The 25,491-nt window shown below is 60.7% G+C and overlaps 2 protein-coding genes across 5 annotated transcripts in view; both read left to right on the forward strand.

The window, feature by feature from the left end:
* Positions 1-8,363, forward strand: part of KDM5B (lysine demethylase 5B) — a 34,676-nt gene extending 26,313 nt beyond the window's left edge. Inside the window, exons 19-27 of one of the 3 annotated variants that reach the window (XM_036354673.1) lie at positions 37-392; positions 1,386-1,524; positions 1,672-1,851; positions 2,425-2,583; positions 3,731-4,216; positions 5,186-5,294; positions 5,945-6,099; positions 6,998-7,303; positions 7,695-7,832. In XM_036354673.1, coding sequence (XP_036210566.1) covers positions 37-392; positions 1,386-1,524; positions 1,672-1,851; positions 2,425-2,583; positions 3,731-4,216; positions 5,186-5,294; positions 5,945-6,099; positions 6,998-7,303; positions 7,695-7,832 — 2,028 coding nt within the window. Of the gene's footprint in view, positions 1-36; positions 393-1,385; positions 1,525-1,671; positions 1,852-2,424; positions 2,584-3,730; positions 4,217-4,559; positions 4,807-5,185; positions 5,295-5,944; positions 6,100-6,997; positions 7,304-7,694 lie in introns of those variants that run through there. The other 2 variants (XM_036354672.1, XM_036354674.1) reach the window with 2 other exon arrangements.
* A 6,847-nt stretch (positions 8,364-15,210) lies between these two features.
* SYT2 (synaptotagmin 2) overlaps positions 15,211-25,491 on the forward strand; it is a 36,515-nt gene continuing 26,234 nt past the window's right edge. For both annotated transcript variants that reach the window (XM_036354926.1, XM_036354928.1), the window contains exon 1: positions 15,211-15,386. The gene's annotated coding sequence lies outside the window, so the exon portion shown is untranslated. The remainder of the gene's footprint in view (positions 15,387-25,491) is intronic.

A 25,491-nucleotide genomic window follows, 5' to 3' on the forward strand; every position in this document is an offset into this window, starting at 1 on the left:
AATCACAGCTCTGATGAGCAGCCCGGGTGCTTGCAGGACCTTCTGAGCCGCGTGGAAGATTTCCAGCAGCAGAGCCAGAAGCTGCTCTCCGAGGAGGCGCCCCGTGCGGCAGAGCTGCAGGAGCTGCTGGACGTCAGCTTTGAGTTTGACGTGGACCTCCCGCAGCTCACGGAGGTGCGCGTCCGCCTGGAGCAGGCCCGTTGGCTGGAGGAGGTGCAGCAGGCGTGCCTGGACCCCAGCTCCCTCACCTTAGATGATATGAGGCGCCTCATAGACCTGGGGGTGGGCCTGGCCCCATACGCAGCCGTGGAGAAAGCCATGGCCAGGCTCCAGGAGCTGCTCACGGTGTCTGAGCACTGGGACGACAAGGCCAGGAGCCTGCTCAGAGCCAGGTGAGCCGGCCCGCGGGCGGCCCGGGGGCGGGGGGGGGGCGCGGGGCGGGGGGTGACAGACGGCACTCGGCTGCTGCAGCTGTGCATGGGGATGCAGGGAGAAACCGCGGAGATACTGGGGCTGGCTTGGAAGTTGGACAAAAGAAGGTTAATTTTTTTTTCTGATTATGAAAGGAATCGTTCAAATAGACATGCCTTTTCTAGCCTTTTTCTACATGATACCATCTTTGAGAGAGAAAATATTTACGAGTAAGTGGAACTGTTGTTTCACTCAGTGAATGAGTGACATCCAAGGGGCCTTAGAGAGGAAGGTCTGAGCTCGTGCTGGGTCTGTGGCATGAGGGGCCCGGCTGGACGCGGGGCTGCCGCAGAGGAGTCGAGCGCCTTGCCTGTCCTGAGCGTGCACTGGGCCCGGCAAACTGTCCGCCATCCTGCCGTCTGCCTGCGGGGTCCTTTGTCCAGTTGACAACATAAAGTACAAGAAAGAATCTAAGTCACAGACCTTTGTAGTCCTAGCGTGGAGGTCGTTGGCAGAGTACAAGGATTGTCCTGCGGTGCTTTTGGCATGTTGACATCCTGGAGAATTTCTAAAGGTTTTTAATTGAATTTGCTGGGGGGCATTGGCTACTAAAATGAGACAGGCTTCAGGTACACAGTTCTACAAGCGTCTCTGTATTGTAATATCCCAGATGACTTTAACTTTCTTAGTGAAACTGTGTGTCGACACGTATGTAGTTTAGCATAAAGTACGACTGAGTAAGCTGCCTGTGAAAGCGTGTGGTTGTACCCGCGTGAAACGAGGAGTAGGTAGAACTGAAATGCTTTGCTGTGACCGAGATGCTCGTACGTCTTAGGCGGCCATTGAACTAATTAACTGAGTACCTGGTGGTGGTTGCCATGTACGGAGTTTCCTTGGAGGTGGTTTTTCTGTTTCTCTGGGAAACCCCACGAGAAGTGACGTGCAGACGCTGAGTGCTTGCTTCTCTCTGCCAGGCCCCGGCAGTCGCTGACCAGCCTGGCCACGGCCGTGAAGGAGATGGAGGAGATCCCCGCCTACCTGCCCAGCGGGGCGGTTCTGAAGGACTCGGTGCAGAGAGCCAGGGACTGGCTGCAGGACGTGGAGGCCCTGCAGGTCAGTCACACGGCCCGAGGGTGTCGGTGTGTCTGTTGAGAGCGAGAACAGGAAGTCCGTGCAGGCCTTTGCTGCGCAGGCCCGTCGTCTGGTTGGGCCCGGGCTTTCTCCCTTTTCTGAGCTGCTCTCCTTTTTCTTGGTGTTCAGGCCGGAGGGCGTGTGCCCGTGCTGGACACGCTGGTGGAGCTGGTCACGCGAGGCCGCTGCATCCCCGTGCACCTGAGCCCCCTGCCACGGCTGGAGTCCCTCGTAGCGGAGGTCCAGGCCTGGAAGGAATGTGCTGCCAACACATTCTTGATGGAGAACTCCCCGTACTCCCTCCTGGAGGTAAGGGCAGCGGCCGCCGCTCACCTGGCTCCCGGGCTCGCGGGCGCAGGCAGCCCCCCGCTTCCCAAACAGGCACCACGGACCCGTCTCGTCTGTGCTGCACGCGCTGCTGTTCAGTAGAGCAGGGAGCTGCTCCTGAGCTTCGAGCAACGTCGGGGCCCAGTGGTCGTGGCGTCACGAGGAGGGTGCTTGGTGTCTGGGGAGGGAAGGGCTCTTTGTCTTTGAAGTCGTCGTCCGTCCGTCCCCCCGTCCCCCCCCCCCCCCCCGAGTCGTGTTGAGATGGCCCTTTCCCGCCTGCAGACAGTGAGCGGACCAGGCGCGCCCCGTGGAGGGCTGTCGCTCACTCTGTGTTTTCATGGCCTGAGGCTGGTCACGTCTGTGCCTGGAACCAGGGTCCATGCTTGGCGAGATTTGCCTCTTTCTCCCTTCGTCCCTGTCTTCCCTCCTCGGTCAGGGCCGCTTGTCACAGATAAAACGCTGATGGTCAGAAACGTGGGTCCCCCCGCCACCCGGGCTCCTGGGCTCGTGGCCGAGTGTGGAGCCCGCGGACGAGCTTGTGCTGCCCCCCGTCAGGTGCTGTGTCCTCGCTGCGACATCGGCCTTTGGGGGTCAAAGCGGAAGCAGAGGAAGCTGAAGGAGCCCTTGCCCAGCGGGAAGAAGCGGAGCAGCCGGCTGGAGAGCCTGAGCGACCTGGAGCGGGCCCTGGCCGAGAGCAAGGAGACGGCCGCCGCGGTGCGCGCCCCCCCCCCCCCACCACCACCACCAACGCCTGTGGGGAGGGCCAGCAGGAGAGCCGTGTTACAAATACTCCGTTTACCAGAAAGGCTTCCTGGAACCTGTGGAAAGTGAAAGTGTCCCATGGGAGATGCAGAGGCCAGCAGATCTGGGGGGCAGGGGTGCTGGGTGCTGACGACCTGACGGTGAGAAAGGCCCGAGGGCGGGCTGGGTGCCTGCGGGCCCGTCTCAGGACGAGGCCGTGTGTGGCCGTGTTCAGTGAGCACAGTTTCAGGGCAGAGGAGTGTGATTTGGGTGCTTAAAAGACATTTTTTAATTGAAGTACAATTGACATGTAGCATGGCTTTAGTTTCGGGTGCACAGAGCGCGAGTGGGTATCTGTGTTGTGAATGATCACACAGTCTAAACACCTCACCACACGGAGACTTTTAATAAGAAGCTTAGGGTCTGCTGGCCTCTGCGCCTGCCCCATCCTCAGTGCAGCCACCACCCTGGGTGCTGCCCCAGGACTGGCCTCGGTTAAAGCTGGACGCCCGGGCCTTTTGACCCCCTGCACCCACTGCCCACTCGCCACCTGCCTCTGGCACCCACCACTCTGCTCCCTGTGTCTGCGCTTGGGGCGTCTGGATTCCATGTGAAAGTGAGATGGACGACTCGTCTCTCTGTCTGACGGTGTCACTACCCGATGCCCTCAGGTCCCTCCATGTAGCAAACGGCTGGGTTTCCTTCTCCTTACGGCTGAGCAATGTCTCACTGTGTCTGTGCCCCATCTTTACCCATCACCCTTCACGGACCCTTCACGAGGGGCCCGGGGCTGCTGGGTCCAGCGCATACATGGCCAGTGTTGCAGACAGTAGACATGGCCAACGGTCATGTGGCGGCTGCTCCAGGAGGCGCCTCCATCTGCAGCGACTGGGCTGAAAGCCGATGGAGACCTCAGGAGTCAGTGCACCGAGCGTGTGCAGAGCAGGCCCTTCTGTAGGAGACGGGGCAGGAAGTTAGACTCTAGGTTGGCACATGCGGAGAGTTTGCTCACATCCAGTGCAGGCGCGTGCCAGCCCGTCTCTCACTGCCGCCTGCAGGCGGGCACGGTGTTCCCCGCACTTCACACGTGTGACACTGTCCTCTGGTCACTGCCTTTCAGATGGCGGCCCTGGGGGAAGCCCGCCTCCGGGAGATGGAGGCCCTGCAGACCCTCCGCCTGGCCAACGAGGGGAAGCTGCTGGCGCCCGGCCAGGAGGCGGAGACGAAGGTCTGCCTGTGCCAGAAGTCCCCGGCCGCCCCGATGGTCCAGTGCGAGCTCTGCCGGGACGCCTTCCACACGGGCTGCGTGGCGGTGCCCGGCGCCTCGCCCGGCCCCCGCGTCTGGCTGTGCCCCCTCTGCCGGCGCTCGGAGAAGCCTCCCCTGGAGAAGATCCTGCCACTGCTGGCCTCCCTGCAGCGCCTCCGCGTGCGCCTGCCCGAGGGTGACGCCCTGCGCTACATGATCGAGAGGACGGTGAGCTGGCAGCACAGGGCCCAGCAGCTGCTGGCGTCCGGGAGCCTCACGCCCGTGCAGGCGCGCACAGGCCCCGGGATGTGCCACAGCAGGTGGCCGGCCGCGGCGGGACCGGCGTCCGAGACCAGCAAGGTGAGCCGAGCTTCTTGCTGGCTGTGGGAGCGGATCCTCTGCAGGTTTTTCCCGACGGAGCCTGTGCTCCGGTGTTGCTGGTTCTGGTGCATGGCCGTCCCTGGCACAGCGCCCACCTTGCCTGGGCCCCCACCTCTGGGGCTGTGTCTCCACGTGGCGTGTTCTCTCAGCTCCATTGGCCAGCCTGTCTCCGGAGCAGGTGCAAACGATGTTTCCATGCGTGTGTAGGGCCCAGGTACATGCCTGGCACGTGTGTGCGTGTGTGTGTGTATATATATATATATATATATATATATATATATTTGCTTATTTTCTCCCTGTTCTTCTCTGACGCGCTGAGTAGAACTGGTCCTGGCCCTCTGCCTGCTGTTCTGGGAGGAAGAACAGGGTGAAGGGCCCGGGGACCAGGGGAGAGGCCTGGGTCTCACACCGTCTGAGCTTCCTGTGAAAGCCAGCGTTCTGACCACCATGCTGGCCGAGTCCCCGTGTCCCTGGAAACTGCCGCAGGTGGAGACTCGAAGTGCCACCCGGAGGCAGCCTCCTCCCCCGGGTGAACCGGCCGGCCGGCAGGAGGTCCCGGCACCCTCGAGAGCGAGGGACACAGGCCATGAACATCCTGTGAGTTCAGAGGTCAGCAGGCCAGAGAGGAGGACAGAAAGTTGGTCCTCATGTTTCTCATTTTTTACGTTTCTGTTCAGGCGTTTGAAATCCAGTGCCTGGCACTTAGCAAGCGATGGGTTACACTTTCGTGGCCCAGATGCGAGGTGGCTGTGGGCAGCCCGCGGGGGGACACGTGTCCCTGTGCGCAGGCTCTGCCAGGGCCGTGGTTGCTAGTCGAGGGGAGGACACGACTGTTAATTTTCTGATTTGAGGTCAGAGACGTGGCCGGTGCCTGCCTGCCTGCCTGTGGCCCTGGAGGGAGGCGTTTCAGACCCCGGCTGGCCTGACTCTGCCTGCTTCCTCCCTTAGGCGCCTCAGCCTCCCGGCACCGTGTCCTCCGCGCCCGGCGAACAGGACAGCAGGAGCTCGTCTCTGCAGGCTCCCTTCTCGGCGGGATGGAGCTGCATTCCCCTGCACGGTGCGTGTGTCGTGCTTGTTGGAGGCTGGGGCGCAGCAGGCCATGTCGCAGTGGCTCGTGCTGTGGATGATCACGTGGGAGAGGGGACCGGGCGTTTGCAAGGAGGAGGAGCCAGTGTGAATGTTTCCAGCCAGGAGGCAGGAGGTCCCCGAGCCATCCCTTGGGGGGGGGGGGGTGGGGAGGCGGAAGCCCTCCCAGGGAGAATCAAGGCAGCGGTTCCTCAGAGGCGGAGCCGTGGGCTTGGGCCCCTCCTTCCTTAGGAGACTGGGGATCGGGAGACTAGACGAGGGAGCTGCCTCCTCTTCTCCTCTCTCTGCCTGTGCGGCCGCCCGTGAGCCCGCAGAAGCTGTGCCTGGGTCACGGTGCCCGCGCCCGGGGGCTGTGTGCTGTCCGTCAGGGCTGCGTGAGAGTAACGGAGTGAGCAGGGTCATCGCTGTAGGGTCGGTGCGTCCCTGGTCATCAGGAGACTCAGGAGGTCGAGTGTGGGCTCAGTTGTGCTCACTGCTTCAGGCACCTTAGGCGAAGCTGGGCTTCCGGTGAAGGTCACTTCAAGGACAGGGTGGTGGCTGGCGGGTCCCTCTGCCGTGCCACGGTCTGGCTGTGGGTGACCCCGTGGCCGTCCGCATGGTGACCTGTCTGCCCTGTGGCAGGTGTGAGCCCAGAAGTGAGCGAGCTGCTGATGGAGGCGCAGCTGCTCCAGGTAACCCTTCCTGAGATCCAGGAGCTTTACCAGACGTTGCTCGCGAAGCCCAGCCCTGCCCAGCAGACGGGCCGCAGCTCCCCCGGCAGACCCGGCGGTGAGAAGGTGAGTGGCTGGGGGCGCGGTGTGGCCAGCGGACGGAGGGGCCTCTGGTCTGGGAGGGCAGGTGTCTGCAGGGAGCAGGGCTGCCGCGCACCCCCTGGGCTCCCTGCCCGGGTCTGGTCCTGCTCGAGTCTCTGGATTTTTTTCTTTCCACAAAAGGTGCTTCTGCCATTTCCGTGTAAAGGAGCTGGAAGCAGGTTATTTTTCTCCTGTAAGAGACACAGTAGAGACGAGTGCAGTCCTAGTGGGAAGGCCTAGGGAGAGAACCTTCAAAACTCAGATATGCTCCGAGTCACTGTTTAACACCTGCTTCGCTCCTCTAACCTTGCGAGGCAGCTGGTGGGGGACGAGTGAGACCGGTCCGTGCGGAGTGCTGACCAAACGAGGGGGACACTGGCCTGGCCTGGTTCAGGGGCTACGTCCCCCTGTCCTGGGCTCACTGACCCGTAACCCTCGGCCTGGAATACGGTGGGATCAGGGAGTCTCCTGAGCAGAGGCTGCTGCTGCGGTACCTGTGGCGCCATTGGTTGCGGCCGTTTGCCCCTGTGCGTCTGCAGGTGGAGGCCCGTCCTTAGAGGAGGGGGTGCTGGCTGGCTCCCTCGGAGCCGGGGCCAGGGACAGGCTCTGCACTCAGTCCGGCCTCCGGCTGCCACTGAAGGAAGGAGGGAGGCAGCGCCCACCGCCCGTGCGGACGGGTCACCCGGGGGTCAGGCGTGTCTGATCTGAGGCACGAGCAGGAGGCTGCCGTCCTGCGGGGCCCGGGAAGGGGTGACGTGGGGGTCCGGGCGCAGTGTTTCTCGGGTTGATGGGGCTCCTGGGGTTCTCACGGCGAACCCTCGGCCTCGCTGGCGTCCGTTGTGGGCAGACAGGAGGCTGAGCAGAGTTTGCTTGTCCCCCCCAGAGCGACTGCTGCCGGGCGAAGCGAGAGGGAAGCAGCAGCCTGGAGAGGAAGCTGAAGCGCCGCCCCGAGAGAGACGGCCTCGCCGGCGAGCGCTGGGGCCGGGTGCGGAAAGCGTGGGCGCCCGGGAGGAAGAGGATCAGACTGGGCCCCCCCCAGGACACGGACACTTTCCAGTTAGAGAGCGAGCGCGGCCACGCGCCCGTCCGCGCCGCCGACACCCACTCCCTGCCCTCGGAGCAGGAGGACTCTGAGGACGAGGACGCCATCTGCCCGGCTGGGAGCTGCCTGCAGCCGGAGGGAGACGAGGTCAGTGCGGCTTGGCCTCGAGGACGCGCTTCCCCTTAGCTCCGCACCCGCGGTCCGCGGTCTGTCTCTCCTGCTGCCTGCTCTGCTCTGAGCGATCTGCTCTCACCAGCGCTCCTGGGTCTCCTCCCTTTTCCTGAAGAAACTCTTCTCCTCCCTCCTTCCTCTTCCTGCTCCTCCAGCGTCGCCGCCCTGGCGCCCGGCAGGTGGGGGGTGCGGATGGCGCCCCGGCCAGTCACCGGCGGCGGTCCCGGCCCCCAGGCAGCCACGACCGAAGAGTGGCTCTGACGCGGCGGCTTCGCTGCTGTCCCCGTGGTGGGGCGGCCGCTCTGAGGGGCCTGCCGGACGCGCCCGTTCTCCTCTGAACACCCGTCTCCCTGCTCTTTGTAACCAGGTGGACTGGGTCCAGTGTGATGGCAGCTGCAACCAGTGGTTCCATCAGGTCTGTGTCGGTGTCTCCCCAGAGACGGCGGCGAAGGAGGACTACGTCTGCGCGCGCTGCGCGGGGACAGCCGCGCCGAGCCGGAAATAAGCCCGCCCCTTGTGTCATTCCGGACTCACCGGAGGGACCGCGGCTGTTCCTCAGCAAAGCCACAGGACTGGGTCAGACCAGCCTGTACTCGGTGCTATTTCTATTCCGAATGGATCGTTTTCCAGAACTCTTTGGAAAAAAGAAAAAAAACTAAAAAAATTTTTGACACCTTTTGTATTTTTTCCTTAAGAGCCGTTTGTGGTTGTCGGGTGACGTGCTGGCTGTGTGGCGGGTTCCCACCCACCGAAGGCTCGGGCGCTCGCCCCTTCTCACGCACAGCACCCCGCGCGCTGCCGGATCCCCGCCGCGAGCCCAGCTCCGTCTCGTGCCCAGAGGCACAGAAATTCCAGTAAATCCTCGTGGGAGGAGTTCTCCGTTTACTGTTACCATATTGGGAACTTGAGTTTCACTTTGGGGTTTTGTTTGTTTCTTTATCCGCTTTTCTTTTCCTCGTAGCCTAGGTTTATTTATCTGAGCAATAACTTCCATGTTGTTTCAGTGGCTGGAATTAAAACAAAACAAACTTCCGAACAGTGTGTTGGTGTTGAGCGTGTGGCTGGTTGGCGTGCGGAGCGCCCGTGTTGGTCCCGGTGTCGGACCGGTGTCCCCGATGAGCTGGTGACCTAGAAAGAGTGCTGAGGGCTGCCCAGCATGGCTGTCTCCGGCCGCTCCCGCCCCCTTTTCGTAGCTGGTATTACACGAGGCAATGGCTTTGTGGATGAGTGCTTGGTTCAGCGAGAGCCACCAGACCGCCGCCCTTCTCACTCCGCCTGGGGCACGTGCGCTGGCCTCTGCCCAGCCGGGCTGCAGCGGCCGTGGGCGGTGCTGCTCACACTCAGGGCCGTGGCCCCATCCCAGCCCCCCAAGCGTCAGGATAGGAACGGTGTCTGACGCCTGCTTCCTCAGAGCGGGCAGGTCGCTCCCAGACTCAGAATCCGTGCTCCGTGCAGGAGTGGCCTCTCGTTGGGAACTGGGTGCCGTGTCAGGAAACCTAAGGGCTTGGAAGCAGGGTGTCGCCTGGTCTGACGGGTGATGGGCCCACAGACAGAATGCTCCAGGTGCCGTCTGGATACTGCGATTTGGCCTTTTTAAATGTCCACATCCTTAGCGCCCCGGCCCTGGGGCAGGATGCCTGCTGCCCGCGGCGTTGGGACAAGAGGGATACTGAGGAAGCTGTGCTGCAGAGAGCGTCTGCCCACCTGGCGCCCGCTCCCGCCCGCCAGCTCTTGTTCACCTGTGGGTTGTACCCAGTCCCGCCAGAAGCACCTGTGTTCGGGGGGGGGTCTGCCTCGCTGACGAGGGGAAAGCAGGAGTGAGAGCCACGGGTCTCTGATGCTGCTGAAGGTCACTCTGCCCGACCCCGAGCCCACAGACTCTCGTGGCCGTTTCTAGCTCAGGGCACTGCCTTCAGCCGGCGCCTGGGGTGCCCAGGACGACTGCAGAGGGCTGTTCCCGAACACCGTGTGTTGCGGGTTCACTGTGAAGCCAGGCTGTGTCCCACAGAAACGCCTGAACACGGGAACGAGAGCAAACATGGCTGCCTTTCCCTGTTGGTCCTCAGCTCGGAGGGGAGCGGCGGTGAGGAGCCTGTGCCCAGGGTCGTCGGGTAAAGAACCTGGTGGGCGCGGGCCCGGCCCAGCGTCCGCATCAGACTCCGGGCATTTCTCACGCAGCCTCCGGCCTGAGGGAGTCGCCGACGGCTGTGGGAGGCCGGCTGCTGGCACCTTCCTTCCTTCCAGCTTCCCAGGAGGCTTCTGTCTCGAGGTTCGAGCCAGTGCGGCCTCCTGCGGGGGAGCCGGTAGAACCGAGTCCCCGCTTCGTTCTGCCACGCGGAGCTGAGAAAGGCGAGGGGAGGATGCTGAGGTTGTGGATCTCGGACTCGAAACCCCATGTTGGGGAGAAGAGCTGAGGACACAGCGAAGATCCCGGGGCACAGCACGGGGCCTCGCAGCCTTGCCCGGCCCTTAAGCCTCCGCTTCCCTAGATGGGGGTGGGGGGGTTACGGGGAAAGAGCCGCCCAAACAAAGCATTGTCTCAAGGAGGAACTTACATCAAGGAAAACTGTTGTAGACCCATTTCCAAAGCTTAAGGGGTCGGTCTGTAAAGCGTGTGTTTCCCTTCCTTACGGAACAGCTGTGCCTGCTCCCGTGGCTGCAGGCGAACGCAGCCACGCTTTGATCTCCAGGTGAACGTTGGAGCCAGCAGGAGCCGAGCCGCCCCTGTTCATTCTGGGCCCCTGTACCGGGATGCGGGGCTGGTGTGACGGGTGTGGTTGTGTCCTGCACTGGGACAGGATGGGCAGACACGTGATCTGTCCAGGTGAGTGAAGCGAAAGGCCTGTTCTTTCTTCCCTCGGACGGGAAAGTAGAGAAATTTAAAAATTGCCTTTCTGAGGGAACAAAGTTCCTTGCTCTATTTAAAGCAAGTGCCAAAGACACCCCCTCTTCCCAAGGAAACCGAGCTCCTGGCAAACATCCCTGGTTACAAGCCTGCCCTTGCCAGTACTTTTCCGTAGTTCTAGTAGGAACACAGACAATGCAAGCCCCTTTTGCCCAGGCTTGGGAGAGGAAGGGTGACCAAGGATGAAAAAGACACGTGTAGCCCGGCTGGTGTTGCTCAGTGGTTGAGCATTGACCTATGAACCAGGAGGTCACGGATTCACAGTTCGATTCCCGGTCAAGGGCACATGCCCGGTTGCAGGCTCTACCTCCAGTGTGGGGCGTGCAGGAGGCAGCCGCTCAATGGCTCTCTCACCATTGATGTTTCTCTCTCTCCCTCTTCCTTCCCTCTCTGAAATAAAAACTTATAAAAATTCTTGCACTCATTTCATTGGCTTATGTAATAATTAAAGCAGTCACTATAGAAGATGGACTGTTGCAGAGCTTGGAACAAATACCACGGAACAGGTGAGACAAGAGGAGGCTGCGGGTGCTGGGCGGGCCCGGGCCAGGGTGATTCCTCAGAAGAAGTGAGCTGGTTCGGAGGGAGGGGAAGCCCCGGGTCCGGTGTTGGCAAGGCCTTGAGGCTCCCAAGAGATGCTTGGAGCTCCTGGAGCCGTCCCAGCCAGGGATTCAGCCACTTCCAGCAGACGGGATTCTGCTCTTTTAATGCTGCTAGTAAGTGGTCACGTGGCTAGTACCCGTTTCACTAAAGAGGCGGCCGGTGCTGGAGAAGGGGCTCCGCAATCAGAGGAGAGGAGACTGACGGGGCTGCACCTTGTTCTAGGGGAGCCCCTCTCCAGGGCTGGGCTGGCTCCTTGTTGCAGGCTCTGGGTTTCAACCCGACCCAAGCACTGGGGTCCCCGTGCTGGGGAGCCGGCTTCATGCCTCTCCCTGCCCACACTCTCCTCTCGTTCCCACAGTGGGCAGTGTGGCTTGGGGCCACAGCCACCAGTAGGTCACTTGCTTTTTTCGTGGCCCAGGTTGTGAGGCCCTTGTTTTCTAGAGAAATCTAGTGGCCGTCTCCAGCTTCAGTGACCATAGTCACAGGACAAAATGCCTTACGTGTCCCCCTCACAGACACTGAGGACAGGTGACCAGTGCCCTGTTCCACGGTGTCACTGGCCTGCCCAGCCTGACTCCATCTCATTCCCATCCCACTCCACTGGCCCGCCCCCCCCCCCCCCCAATATACTCCTCAGGCACAAGAGGAAACAGCTTTGGGTGGGACCTGCGTCCAGAAAGGAGGCCGCTTGGGGAGGGGCGGAGATGGGGGTGTGCCTGGATAGAGGCTGGGCTGGAACTTACTTCTGAGGAGCCTCCTGGAGCTATGGCTGAAGGCAACTCTGGCTGCCACTCCAGGCTTGGCCACCAGAGGGCACCATAGTCCCCGCAAGAGCCCTGGATCTTCCTGCCCCTTGGGGTTTGTCTCGCGTAGGCCATTCACCAGGTGAACGTTAATGCGGATTCTTTCCAACAGATGGAGTCACAGGTATGTTGACATAGATGCGATTTGATATGGATGCTATTGTGTTGTATTGACAAGCTTCAAAACTCCATACGTCAAATTTGCTGAAGGTGTTAGCATCATAGATATTTTTACGCTTAAAAATGTCAAATTTCATGCCAAAAAAAGAGCATTTTGCGGGAAGTTTTAATTCATTACTTTTATTTTGAAGAAAAGTGCTAGCGATGGAATTACTTTGACTAAAGCACTTTTGATGTTTCTCTTGAAATTATCGTGTTTTCGTTGATTACAAAATCCGAATTATTAACCGGTTAACAAGCCGCATGACTAACTGGTCAACAGCTAATCTGCATGACTAACCAGTTAACAATTAATCCACATGACTAACCGGTTAACAATCCGCATGACTAACCAGTTAACAATCCGCATGACTAACCAGTTAACAATCCGCATGACTAACCGGTACACCTAGGGGGGTGTGCGTGTGGGCAGCCTTCGGTGCGTTTAGGAATACCGGGCTCCATCCCCTTTCTGAACACTGCCTCCCAGCCTTGGCCTTTGAATAGGTTTATTAATGGGAAGAGTGGAGATGAAGGACGTGGGTCCCCTGGGTCCTGGGAGGCTGCAGGGGAGGCTGGCCTGGTCGGAGGGCAGGTGTGGTGCCCCGGAGCCGCCTCAGAGGAGAAGGGCCAGGACGGACCTGCGGGAGGGCTGGCTGGGCCCTCAGGGCCCACAGACTGAGTGTGGGGAAGCAGTTTGTGTGTGGGGTGGCGGGGGGGGGGGGGGGGGGGGACATAGGACTCAGCGGGCTTGGAGCCGGAGGCTGAGCCAGACCGTGTCTCCCTCTGCACCGTGGCCTCTGCCGCGTCGCCGAGTTCTTCCAATGCCTCAGAGCACTAAGCGCCCGACACTGTCTGTTCTTAGGGCGTTGTGTGGACGTAATTCTGACACGTATGAGGTCACACTTCCCTGTGGGTGTGGGCAAGGGCAGCTGGAATTCCAATGCCAGGCTGTGCCCCTGTTGGCTTTAGAGCTACTTTCTTTGCCCAAAGCATGATTATATGGCCACCTGTGTTAAGAGCCTGCTCAGTGTCAAACGTGTTACTGACCTTTGCAATGCCGTCATCTGTTAAACAGACGAGAAGCTGAGGCTGTGGAGAGGTGGCCTCAGGTCACTCAGCTTCCTGGCACCAACCCCAGGGTCTTCGCAGAGATCTTCAGCTGCTGGGGGGAGGGCTGGCTGGGCCTCAGGGCCGCCCCCTCGCCGCGTGTCCCCGTCCCGCCCCCACCCCCACCCCTGCGCCTTGCTCTTCGCCGCCGACCTGGAGGCTGGGGCAGGGAATTCCCGGCCTCCAGCCAGGTGGAGTTGGCGCGCTCTCTCTCAGGTTCCCATGCACCTCCCTCAGGTGACTGGTTGCCTCAATCTCTGAGCTGGTCCAGGTGAGCAGCAGACCCCTCCCCTGGCTGACACCTGGCAGGCAGCATCCCAGGAGGAGGTAGGGGTTTTATTGACCTGATGGGTGACGGCCACATGAATGAGGCTGAAGTTTAAGAGCCTTTGTTCCAGATTTGCACTCACAGCCCAGGCAGGGGAGGCTGGGGCCACAGCCCAAGGAGTCTGAGTCCCGCTGGGACCATGGGGCCCGTGGTGAGAGCAGAGGAGGGGGGGTGGGGGGTGGAGTCAAGGCCAGTGTTTGAAGCGCAGGTGCTATGGGCCAGCGAGACAATGGCCTAGAGCAGTGGTTCGCAACCTCGGCTGCACATTAGAATCACCTGGGTATCTTTTTAAAATCCTGATTTCTGGGCCTCATCGTTCTTCCTTTTTCTGTTGCCCGAGGCCTGGGGGAATAAGCAGGAGGAATGCTGAGCTCCTGATAAGGTCTATCACGGAGATGCTCCCGGTCCTGACAAATTAAAAGAACATTGAGGCCGTAGCCGGGGACACCACATTTTTCACTGAACCAAATTGATTGCAGCGCTGACTCCTGGCTGGCAGGCAGGCTGCCTTCCTCCGCCCGTCAGTTCCCGGTGAGCTGGTTGGGAACAGGCTTCCGGTGGAGTGGCGGGCAGCCAGCCGGCCAGCGCGCTCGGCTGGGCTCCTGGCTCCCTGCCAGGAGGCTGCGGCCCTTTCTGGCTCTGCGTCCTGCAGATTCACTGTCCGTGTGGGGAGCAGGAAGGAGAGAACGGGGTACAGCGGCCGGTCTGGTCAAGCCACAGTCCTGAGATCGCCTGGCGAAGGGCGGGGCCCGGTGTCCCATCTCAGTCACGATGACAGACAGACTGACAGACGGACTCCTTCTACCTCCTCTGCCCTTGCCCAGGCTGCGCTGCCGGGGCAGGGGTGAGGGAGGGCAGGGGAGAGGGCTGACCTCCAGGCAGGCCTCAGGGCTGTGGGTACCGCCTGCCTCCCCCAGGACTCCCCGAGGCCGGTCGACGCCGCTCCTGACAGCCGGGAGGTGGCAGCCGCTGCCCGCAGGTGCTCTGAGGCCGCCTGATGGATGGCCTCTCGGTTCCACCTGGTGCTACTGGCAAAGTGACGGGAAAAACACCCTCCCCTGCCTCTCCCCCGGGATTTTGCTGTTATAGAGACTGGCTCCCAGACTAAAGCGGATTCTCCAATTGTGCTGCCGGGAAGGGCTGGCCCGCCCCTCCTCCCAGGAAGGGCCCCAGGTTGTCTGTGCAGCCCCCCCCCCACACCCCTCCCCAGGCCCTTCCCACAGCCACAATCCTCACTGCAAACTTCCCACTTTAAAGGGACATGCCAACGCCAGCCGGTGTGGGTGAGTGGATAGAGCGTCGGCCGGAGGACTGAAGGGTCCTGGGTTGACCCCCAGTGGGGGCGTGCAGGAGGCAATCGATCAATGACTCTCATCATTGATGTTTCTATCTCTCTCTCCCTCTCCCTTCCTCTCTGAATCAATAAAAACATTTAAAAAATAATAAAATAAAATAAAGGACATGTCAGCATGAAGAAACTCGCGCGTGTGGAAACCCTGGTCTTTAACCAACGCGAGCTCCCTCTCTCCCTCCCCGTCCCCTCCCGGGATCCCCTCTTCCTCCAGGCGACACCTGTGGGGGAGGTGTCTGGGGGAGGGGAGGGGAGGGGAGGGGAGGGGCTCAGATCGCAGTGGCTGTTGGGGAGGGGCTCCCGGTAACGTGGCCGGAATGGGCCACGAGGCCTGACTCTCCTGACCTTCAGCAGGAGGCCGGGCGCCGGGAGCCTGGGCTGCACTACGGGGGGGGGGGGGGGGGCTGCGAAGGGTGGGCAGGGTGGGTGCAGCCCCTCCCTCCTCCCCCCTCCCCCTCCCCGCCCTTTGCTCTCCCTCCTCTTCCCTCCGCCTGCTGCCCGCCCCCTCCAGCCCCGCCCTGCGCCGCAGCGCGCACCGCCCTCCGCTCCTCCCTCCTCCTCCCCCTGCGCCCGCCTCCCTCCCTCCCTCCTCCTTCTCTCCCTGGTTCCTCCTCCCGCTCCCTCCTCCCTCCCTGCTCCGCGGGCACCGCTCCGCGAGTCTGCGGCAGAGCCTCTTGGCCGAGTTGGGGCCGGGCCGGCGCGGGGACTGGGCCGGGGCTGGGCCAGCGCGTCCTCGCCGCCCGCCCCCCACTTCGCCCTCGCGCGAGGCCGGGGTCTCTCCTGCTGCTGCGGCCGCTCCGGTGAGTACGCCCCCCGCCCGCGGGGCACCCCGGCCCCGAACTTTCTCCTCCCGCGGGCTCTGCCTAGCCCCGGGCGCGGTGGGACCCTGCGCGCTGGGTGGTGGGAAGTTGTGGGCGAGGGGAGTTTGGACGCGTCCGGACGCGAGGCTCGTTTTGGGGACCCGGCTGCTCTGCGGGTTCAGGGCGGGGGGGGGCGGCGCGCAGACTCCACGGGCTCCCAGGATGCGCCCCCGCCTCAAACTTGGGGACCTGGTCCCGTCGTGGGGGGAGGGGGGAGGGGGCCCCAGGAAGCAGAGGCCCTGGGTCCTGGTGAGGGTGGGAACACGGTGGGGTCGGGAGGCGCTGGGACAGGGACTTGGGGAGATGCGGCCCCCCCTCCTCTCCGCAAATCTCATGACTCAGCAGGACGAGGGCGTCCTGTCCGCGCCAGCGCCTCCCCCGGGGCTTGGCTCCCACCCGCCCTCTTAGACTCCTACCTGACCTTTCCCGTTGCCCCCTCCCCTGCTCTTCCCTCGCCCCTATTTCAAGGCACAGGGTTTTTAACGGAAAAGACATCACTTATGCTTCCAGCCCTTGAACCCAGGTCCCCTCCCCCATCCTCCCCCCTTGTCACCCCCACATCCTGCAGGTGCCTCTGGGACACCCCAGCCCCCGGTATGTGGGGGCTGCCAGAGCCCCCTCTCCCCTTGGCAGCACCCCCTCCCAGTTAGGGAGAGAAGTGGGTGCTCGCAGGCCAGCAAGAGGAAGGGAGAGCAGGGTGAGGGCAGGGCCCACGGGGGCATGAGGATGGGAACGCCTCAGGGTCCGGGTGCCCAGAAAGACAGGCCTGTGGGCGAGGGTCTGACGGGAGATGGAGGTTTCCCGCTCCCCTCCTCCCGTTGCTGCCCCGTGTGGTCTAGGTTGTCCCCAACTGGACCGTCCAGCCCTGGTGACCGGGCACTGCTTCAGAGGGGTGACCATGAGGGGCAGGGCAGCCCTCAGCCCCATTGCTGTCTCCCCTGCTCAGGTCTGAGCCCAGCCTCCAGGCTGCAGGACGAGCTGCAAAGGAGAGCCATGCCCAGTGCCCCAAGGCCAGGCCCGAGGGCCGGGTTTGAGGGGCAGGGCCGTTCTGATGCAGTGGGACGTGCTGGCCTGGCCTGAGTCCTGGCGGGCAGTGGCCTGGCGGGCACTGCCAGCTGCAGCCTGTGCCGGGACTGGGGGCTGAGTCAGCGTCAGGGGCCCAACCAGGCCTCTGTGGCCAGGCCCAGGGAGTCCAGCCCCACCTCCTCCATGGGCCCCTGGGCAGGACCAGCGCTGCCTGCACCCTCATTCCTGGCCTCTGTCTGCCACCTGCCTGCCTTTGCCCACCTGGCTCTTGGACAGGACTCCAGCCTCATCTTCTAGGAAGCCCCTTGGGGCCTGGCTTTTTCTGGGGACCTCTCAGGCTTGACGCTCACCCCTCCCCTTCCTGTCTTGCCCAAGGAGGAGCTGGGGGGCTGCTGGAAAGTTGGGGGGGAGGCCAGAGAGAAGTGCTCCACCTCCAGCCTCCCCTGGCCCTGGTCCTGGTCCCCAGGCTGCTCTTGTGAGTCAGCCTTGTTCTAGGAGCTTTTCGGGCAACTTTATGTGGGGGGGAGGGCGGGAGAGGGCGGGCAGAGGGGGTGATGATGCCAACACAATCCTCTTTCTCAGCTTTGCAGCCTGATGGGCCTGGTACCCACAGGCCAGGACCCAGGACCCCGGGTGGGAGCAGTGTTGGTGTTTATAAACGTGACTCTTACCCCACAGACAAGCTGGCAGCCGTTCCTCTCTGGCTGGTTCTGGCTTTCTCCCGGGCAGAGTGTGGACGCGTCGAAAGCACGTCAGGGGCAGGGAGACCCTTTCCGGAGCCGGGTCTGGGTGCCTCTGACCTCCCCCTCAGGCAGCTTCCAGGCGGCTGGGACAGGGCTGCAAGGACCTGGGGGAGGGGAGGTTGAGGACTGCTGGAGAGGCCTCTCGGGTGCCCTCCCGGAGCCCACTCCCACCAGCCCAGGCCCTCTCCTTTCTCTGGATGACGTCCTCTCTCCGCACCCAGTCTGTGCAGCCTCTTGGAGAGAGAGTCGATGGAGGGGTCGCAGGAGGCCTGGGAGTGGGTGTGGGCAGGATGGTGAGCGTGGGGAAACGGTGGGAGCTCAGTGGACGGGAAGAATGGAGGTCAGCCGGCCCTGGACCGGAGTGTCCTCAGGTAGTCAAGGCCGTGCAGGAGCAGAAATGCTTCCGGTCCTTCCAGAACTTGGAGTTTGGGCTTTCCTGTCCCAGGTTCTAGCTGGAGCTGGGTTTGCTCTCCTCGAGCCAGAGAACACGGAAGCCCAGGTGACAGCGATGCTCTTTAAAAGTAGAGCCCGGATGGCGTGGCTCAGTGGTTGAGCGTCGACCTGTGAACCAGGAGGTCAGGGTTCGATTCCCGGCCAGGCACATGCCCGAGTTGTGGGCTGGATCCCCTGTGTGGGATGTGCAGGAGGCAGCTGATCAACGATTCTGTCATCATTGATGTTTCTATCTCTCTCTCCCTATCCCCTCCTCTCTAAAATCAATTTAAATATATATATATATATATTTTTTTTTAAAGAACGCATCATAACTGTGACAGGTGTTAGGAAGGCATGCAGGATGTGTTGAGAGCATAGAATGGGGTCATCTGACCAGGTCTGGAGAATTTCACCTGTGAAACAGGTACCGATACCTCACAGCCAAGGAGAACTGTGATTTGGCTGCTGGACAGGTACAGCCAGCGGCATCTTCCCGCTGGCAGGGAGCAGAGAGGCCTAGATTCAGTCACAGGGAGCCTGGGAGGAGCAAGGCTTCATTGGAGAAAAGTCAAGTCAGAGATATTTTTCCTGCGAAGCAGTTGGGTGACTATAGCTGGACTGCCTGCCCGGCTTCCATCTGGTTCTGCCACTCACCCTGATTTGGGCCAGTTATTCCATCTTTCTCAGTCTTCCCATCTGCAGAATGGGGACAAAATTCCTGTCTGTGATGCGGGTTGTTTCGGGGGGAGGGTGAAAGGAATCAACTCCTGTAAAGTAGGCCCCGCCCCTGCCCACTGGCCAGGCCTCGCTGGGTCCGCAGATGGGGGAGCACTTTCCACCCGATTTTCTTAAAGATTCGGGGGGAGGAGCCGCCCCAGCTTCCTTGGTGGCTCCCCAGCACCTCACCCTTCTGAGCGTCAGGCCCTTCTTTATGCCTCATGAGCTGCCTCTTGCCGAAGCTTAACTTCTGCGAAGCGTCGGCCCCTGCAACCCTTTTCGTCCCAGGAACTGACAGTCCAGGGCAGTGGCCCGAGTGAGGGAGGCCGAGAGGGCCCTGACCCGTCCCTGTGAGCCTGGACTGCAGGGAGCGCCTGGCTGCCGGCTTCCCCTAAAGAGGCCTGAACTCCAGCAAGCGTCCACCGTTCAATGTCAGGACACGGGGGGGGGGGGGGGGGGGGCTGAATTCCAGGCCCCTCCCGGACTGCCCGCTGGCAGCATAGGATACCGGCCCCTGAACCGCAGAGGTTTCGTGCCACCAAGCAGCCCCCCAATTGTAAGTCGGGCAGGAAAAGAAGGGGGGGTACCCGGCTGTTGTAAGGTCAGGAGAGGGTCTCCATGGGGTCTCTTGTTTCCGCCTGAGAGACAGTTCGTCTGCTGCCTGCCTGCGGAGCATGCAGAGGATGGGCGAGAACCTAGGGGACAGGCTCTGGGGTCCTGGGGAAGCACCTGGGGGCTGACATCACCTCACAGCCGTGAACCACAGAAAGTTAGCGGTGCCCCAGGAAGCACAGGCTGGCTGGGCTAGGACTGGTGCCGGCGGGAAGCGTGGAGCTAATGGAGGGGAGGAGGGACGGGAGCGGGGACGCTGCCTCTCCCAGTTCGACTCTCGTCGCATTAATAAGCTGCCCTGGTTCCTCATCAATCCTGGCGCTGCAGGAGGCAAAGGGAAAACGCAGCCGAGAAATTGGATTAGCTCCTGGATGCTGGGAGCTGCGGCTGCTGCCGGAGGCCGGGGAGCAGCCAGATCTGGCCTGCAGTCACAGCCCGGCTGAGGTCTGGGCTTCTCAGGGCCGCTGGTGGTGGTGGTGGGGGGGGGGGGACAGCAGGGCTGCCCCGGGGCCAAGACAGTGACAGAGCCAGGTGCTCATCACTGCAGGGGATGGGGCTTCCCCCGGGCTGTCCACAGTGAGCTCTGCAGGCCTGGGGCGGGCAGGCAGGAGAGGCCAGCACCCCAGGCCTAGGCCCCACAGGCATTGCTGGGACAGCAGGTGGGATCTGGCTCTTTGGTGGTGACATGAGATGCCCAAGGACCATGATTCTCAAAGGGTGGTCCATGGGCCCCTGGGAGCCCCCAGGAATTCCAGCATGGCAGTCGTGTGGTCTGCTTGCAAACTTTAGACCCCAAACCGTTGCAGCCGCCATCTGTGATCAGGAGCGAACGCAGGCGAAGTTGCTTGGCTGCGACCTGCGGCAAGCGCGATCTGGAGGCGGCATTGGCGGGCTGTGGAGCTCAGAGCAGGAGGCATGGTGGGAAGCTGAACGAGACAGTGGGTCCAGGACCAGTCCCTGTCCTAGTGACAGAGGTCGTGGGGGAGAGGAGGGGGAGAGAAAGGCATGTAAGACAGTATCTGGGCTGATAAACCCTCTCGCTGACATGAAGCGCTCGCTTGAAGCAAGGGCTGCTTCAGATTTCCCCATGGTGACAGGTTCCACCTGTGTCCCAAGTTCTGCCAGTTCCCTGTCCCCAGTGTTGGAGCCAGGACGAGAGGCTGGGACCCCTGGCCTTGCAGCCGCTCACTGGGTCACACTGGTCAGCCCCCCACTCATTCATTCATTCATTTATGCAACAGGAATTCACGAGCAAACACTCTCTGCCAGGTTACAGTGGTGACAAAGAGAGCAAACACAGTCCCTGCCCTCATGACCCTAATAGTCTGAAGGAAGCAAGACATTAAGCAAAAGGATCACACAATTGATTATTTAATTACAATGATGATAATTGGGGTGAAGTAAAAGCTGCTCAATGCTCAAAGGGTTGACAGGGGGTCACTGGCTGAGTGGGAATAGCGGGTGGGTGGCCACCATAATTCATGGTCAATGGGGTCAGGGCACAGACACTCCTGGGCCTTCTCACGGGTGTCAGGGCACGCCTGACACTGGCACGAGTGTGTGGAGGGCACACCTATAGGACAGAACACCTGGCAGGGTGGGCTCTGGGATGAGCTCTGAGTTGGGAGGCAGGATCTGGGGGCTGACATCACCTCCAGGTGACCTTGAGCTTGCCACCTCCCCTCGTTGTATCTGTTCCTTCCTCTGTAAAGCGAGATTTGACCAGCAAGTCCCGGCAGTTCCTTCTCAGGGTCCCAGAAAAGTCTTCGAGGTTTTCAAAGTTCTTCCCCTGGGGAGATAAGAAATGGATTTAGGAACAGGCCTGAGAAGGCTCCTCGGTCACTCCAGGGAGCAGGGAAAGACGGAGAGCAAGGGGACCTTGGCCCTTTGAGCCACACATGGAGGAGTGGGCCTGGCAGGCGGAGCCGGCTGCTGTCACTGCACAGCATCCCTGGAGCAGTGGTCCAGAACTGAAGCAAGCGGGGCTTGGGGGGACATTAGGCGGCACCTTCCTGCTTGTGGGACAGTGACGTTGGGCAGGCGGTTGGAGGGGTGGACAGAGCGTGTCAAATAGATGGCCCACCAAGGCAGAGCAAGCTTCCAGAGGGCGGCTGGGGTGGGTGGATGACCTTCGTCCCTGCATTTTTCTCCTCGCTGTGCCACTGATGTCAGCGCTGTCTAGAAGATGTCAGTCCTCTTGGAAATGAGTTTTTGAGCATAAACTATCCCCAGTTCACATCTCTTGGTGACACATGTGGCCAACTGTGCAGTTGTCATACTCAATCAAATTGAGCCCAGTGACACCTTTGCTCCCTCGTCCTGCTGTAATATCAACATGGCTTCTGAGAAGTGTATTCGTGGTTGGCAAGGTGATTGCTGCGGAGGCTGGGTTTGGGGGCTGAGGAAGGCCAAGGCGCTTCGTGTTGCAGACCCTGAAACAAGGGCTGGAGGTCGGCTCTTGGAGGGTGTGGGATTGGCAGCCCATGAGGCCTTCTTCCCACAGCAGTCCTATCTCTAGAAATGGGGGATGGATCAGAGGCCCCTCTCAAGGATCCTTTGTGACTTGTTGTTACCCATGGTCACAGGCTCTGTGTGGATGTAGGTGTGTGTGTGGGGCGGGGGGGGGGGGGAGTATTGCTCTTGTGCAGTAGAATTGACCTATAGCATGAAGGACTTCAGGGGATACAAAGAGGATTTCTGAACTGTACACATGGTTAGACGGTTGTGAGAGAAGACCGAACAGGTGCTAAGACTTCCTTCAGGGAGAAGGAAAGTCAGGGACAGGGGAGGCATGAGGAAAGGATACGTTGGCCACCAAGATTCCCTCCACCCCAGGGTTAATGTGGGTGCAGACATGCTGGGGAGAGTTGGCTGTACACAGTTGTCATGGTTTACTGGAATGCCGTGAGTGTATCACAGTGCCGGGGGGAGAGGAGAAGAATAATGCCTCTTGGTAGGGCCTTTCAAATCCACCCACGCCTTCTAAAGAGTCCGCTGTTGTCCACATATCCCCCCAATTGTCTTGGCCTTCTCTTCCCATCCCTTCTTCCTTCGAAAGTTTCCCCTTTGAATCAGGTGGCCATGCTCAGCCCAAGGTAATGAGAAGAGGTGATGGATGGGATGGTGCACGCCTCCCCTGCACTTGGGCATTTCCCCATGTGTCCCCTTGGATTCCGTCTCCACCTCTTTTCTCTGAACCCGCCATAGCCCTGAAGGCCCCAACAATGCTTAGAAATCAAACCATGGCGCTCAGGCCTGGGGTTCAGCACTGCGGACAGAACCCAGCACAACCCCCACAGGAGGCCTGACTTTCAGCACCACGGACAGCACACAAACCCGCCCCCTCTATACCGGCGCGGAGGCCGGATTTCAGCACCATGGACAGAGCCGTCACCAACAAGGCCGGATTTCAGCACCGTGGACAGCGACGGCCACCGGCAGACTGAGGGAAGCTAAGCCTGGGTTCCAGCACCACGGACAGAGGCACCCCCCACCCCCCACCCCCCCAGCAGCCCATGCCACTGACTTTCCAGAGACATGGGCGAGGGCTGTGAAAGTTATTTCCACCCTTTACGGCCTTAGACCGTGGCCAGGCCACCTCCTCTCTCTGGGCCCCCTTCATACTCCGTAAAATGAGGTGGGAGCTCACCAGTGCTATGAACCTGAGTGCCTAGGACTGTCCTCTGGAGGTCTTTGGACGTGCATGGCCTGGTGGGGCGGGTGCGGGGTGGGGGGGAGCGTGGCTGGTAGGCGATAGGAGCTCAGGACCTCAGGTCCCGGAGTCTGGCTGTGGTCAGTGACTCGCATCTCTCTCCAGCATTTTGAAACATTGAGAGCACAGGCATATTCCAGATACATGGCTTGCAGGAAGGCTGGGCTGCCGTGGGAGCACCCTGGCTGGATCAAACGGCCCAGGGCTCGGTGTGGGGAGCGGGTGGGCAGAAGCTGGAAACTGCCCAGAGCTCCGAGCCTGGGGGAACCTGTGATGGTGGGAGAGAGGACAGAGTGTCAGGCTGTGACGGTGGCCCGTGAGCCTGAAAGTCCTACTCCAGGCCTCTTGGTTCATCCAAACAGGGTCGTTCTCATTCCAGGCCCAGGGAACCCTGCAGGGAGTGGGAGGCTCTTCCCCTCTAGTTTCTTTTCCCCGCCCTCCCCCATCTCCGTCTCTCCCTGGACCCACGGGCTGTGTGGCCTTAGGCGAATCCGTGCACCCCTCTGAGCATCCTTCCGCTGCACCATAAGGCCACTCTGCAGGGCGGTTCTACGTGCCCAGGGGGCAGGGAGCCTCCTAGGAGAGCGGGGTTCCTGCTCCGTCCGCCATCAGCATCCCGCATGCCCCTCCCAGACACCCCAGGGCTGCATGCTGGACCTTTATTTGCCCCAGCGACCCTTCCTGGGGGTCCACCAATGTTCTGAATGGTGGGCAGTGTAGACACCCCCCAAAAGCAGGCAAGTCCAGTGCCAAGAATTAAGAACTGTGGGCCCCGCCCCCCCTCCTGCAAAGTACAACCCGAGAAGGCTCCCCCCCAGGCCCCTTGCACAAAACCCACTTCTCCCTGGGGAAGTAACCCTCCATGGTTCTGTGTGTGTGTGTGTGTGTATGTGTGTGTGTGTGTGTGTGTTCACCACCCTAAGTCAAGTCTCCTTCCACCACCATTTATTCCCTCTTTCACCTCCCCCAGCCCCCAGCCCTTTGGCAATCACCAAACTGTTGCCTATGTCAATGAGGTGGTTTTTGTTTGTTTAATTCCTTCCTTTAATCCCAAGCCTCCTCCCCTCTCACAGCTGCCAGTCTGCTCTCCATGAGCCTGTTTCTATTCTGTTTTTTTAATCTTTATTGTTGAAAATATTACATATGTCCCCCTACCCCCCCACTGACCCATTCTTGCCCCCCTGCCCCCTCTATTTTATTTGGTAGTTTATTTTGTTTATTATAGTTCCCATATGAGTGAAATTATATGGTATTAGTCTTTATCTGATTGGCTTATTTCACTTAGCATAATTCTGTCCAGGTCCACCATGTGGCCCCAAAGGGTACGATTTCCTTCTTGTTTTTTTTTTTTTTTCTGCCGACCCCCTCCATGGTTCTGCGAGCCAGGGAAACCCAGGAGTCCCACACCGACCGAGAGGGCAGCATGAAACATCTGGTGACACACACCCGCCACGGTCCCGGCTGAATATTTCACCCCGGAGCAATGATCCATTAGTCACCATCAATTATTCATCCCCATCAGAGCTAGGGACGCAGCCTGGGAGCAGCTGCAACCAGGACCCACGCCCACTCCACCTCCTCCCCCGAAGACAGCCAGCACTCTCTCCCACCCCCGCCCACTTGGGGTCCTCCTGGGCACCCACCTCTGAGCAGTGCCCGGGGGAGTGAGGTGGCATCGCACCACTGAACAGATGGCCAGCTAGTCGCAGGTCATTCTGCACTGGGGTCCAGGAGCCTCGAATAAGGATTTCCAAGAACGGACGCAGACATGCTCTCGTTACCAAGCCGGCGAGCATATTTGGCGGCAGGTTGATGGAGCAGACGCGGCCAAAGGTGCTGGGCGATGTGCCCTTGAGGAAGATGCCCGCTGCCCGCCCAGCTCCAGCCCCCTCGGAAGGTCACCTTTCTTCAAAAGAGGTCCCAGAATCAGGGGTCCTCAGAGCTGAAGAGAAAAGGCCCTCGAGGCCACGCCAACAGTGCCACAGGCGCCCTTCAGCCACACACAGGTCAGTGGCCACCTGGCCTCTGTGGACAGTTCTAACCCTTCACCTTCCATTCAGTAAATATTTCCTGAGCATCTTCCAAGTGCCCGGCACTGAACGAGGCCCCAGGCTTATCCCCAAACGGACCCAGCTCTCACTCTATCAGAACACTCTTTCTAAGAATGGGTCCAAACTCATCTCCACGGACCCTGTGCTCCCAGAGCCTCATCAGAAGTGAGATGCAGAGTCCATTCTCTTGAAGACCAAAGCCTTGGGCTCACTGTGGTAAGACTGTGGGACCCAGCTTGCTCCTGCAGGCTGGCCTTGTACCCCAGCACTGCCTGCCTCCCTGTTTGGGCAATGGCCTTGGGAACGGATCTGAGCAATGGGTACTCCTGATGCCAGGAGTTTAGGCCCCCAGTTCCCCCTCCCCCCCCTCGCCCCCCAAGAGTGTTGTACACACATGCACACAATGGGCTTCAGAGCCATGTCTGCAGCCTCAGTCTCTTGGCCTCTTCGCTCCACCCCACCCCCAGCTCCTCTCCTCCTCCCCTTCCCCACTGACCCTGCGGGAATGATGTCACTGGGATCCCAGGATAGAATTACAGCCACCAGCCGCCCGGTGTCCTGTGCCTGGAGAAGACTGGCTGATCCGATATGGGAGGGGAGGGGATGATGGGAACAGCAGTGTGTGTGTGTGTGTGTGTGTGTGTGTTGGGGGAGTGTGTGTGGGTTCTCCCTTGCATTTGTGAAGTGGTGAGTGATGTCCTCTGTACATGTGTGTAGGGGTCTGCACTCGTCTCCTTAGCTCAGTGGTT

This window comes from Myotis myotis, unplaced genomic scaffold, assembly GCF_014108235.1.
Source record: "Myotis myotis isolate mMyoMyo1 unplaced genomic scaffold, mMyoMyo1.p scaffold_m19_p_21, whole genome shotgun sequence".
Classification (NCBI taxonomy): Eukaryota; Metazoa; Chordata; class Mammalia; order Chiroptera; family Vespertilionidae; genus Myotis; species Myotis myotis.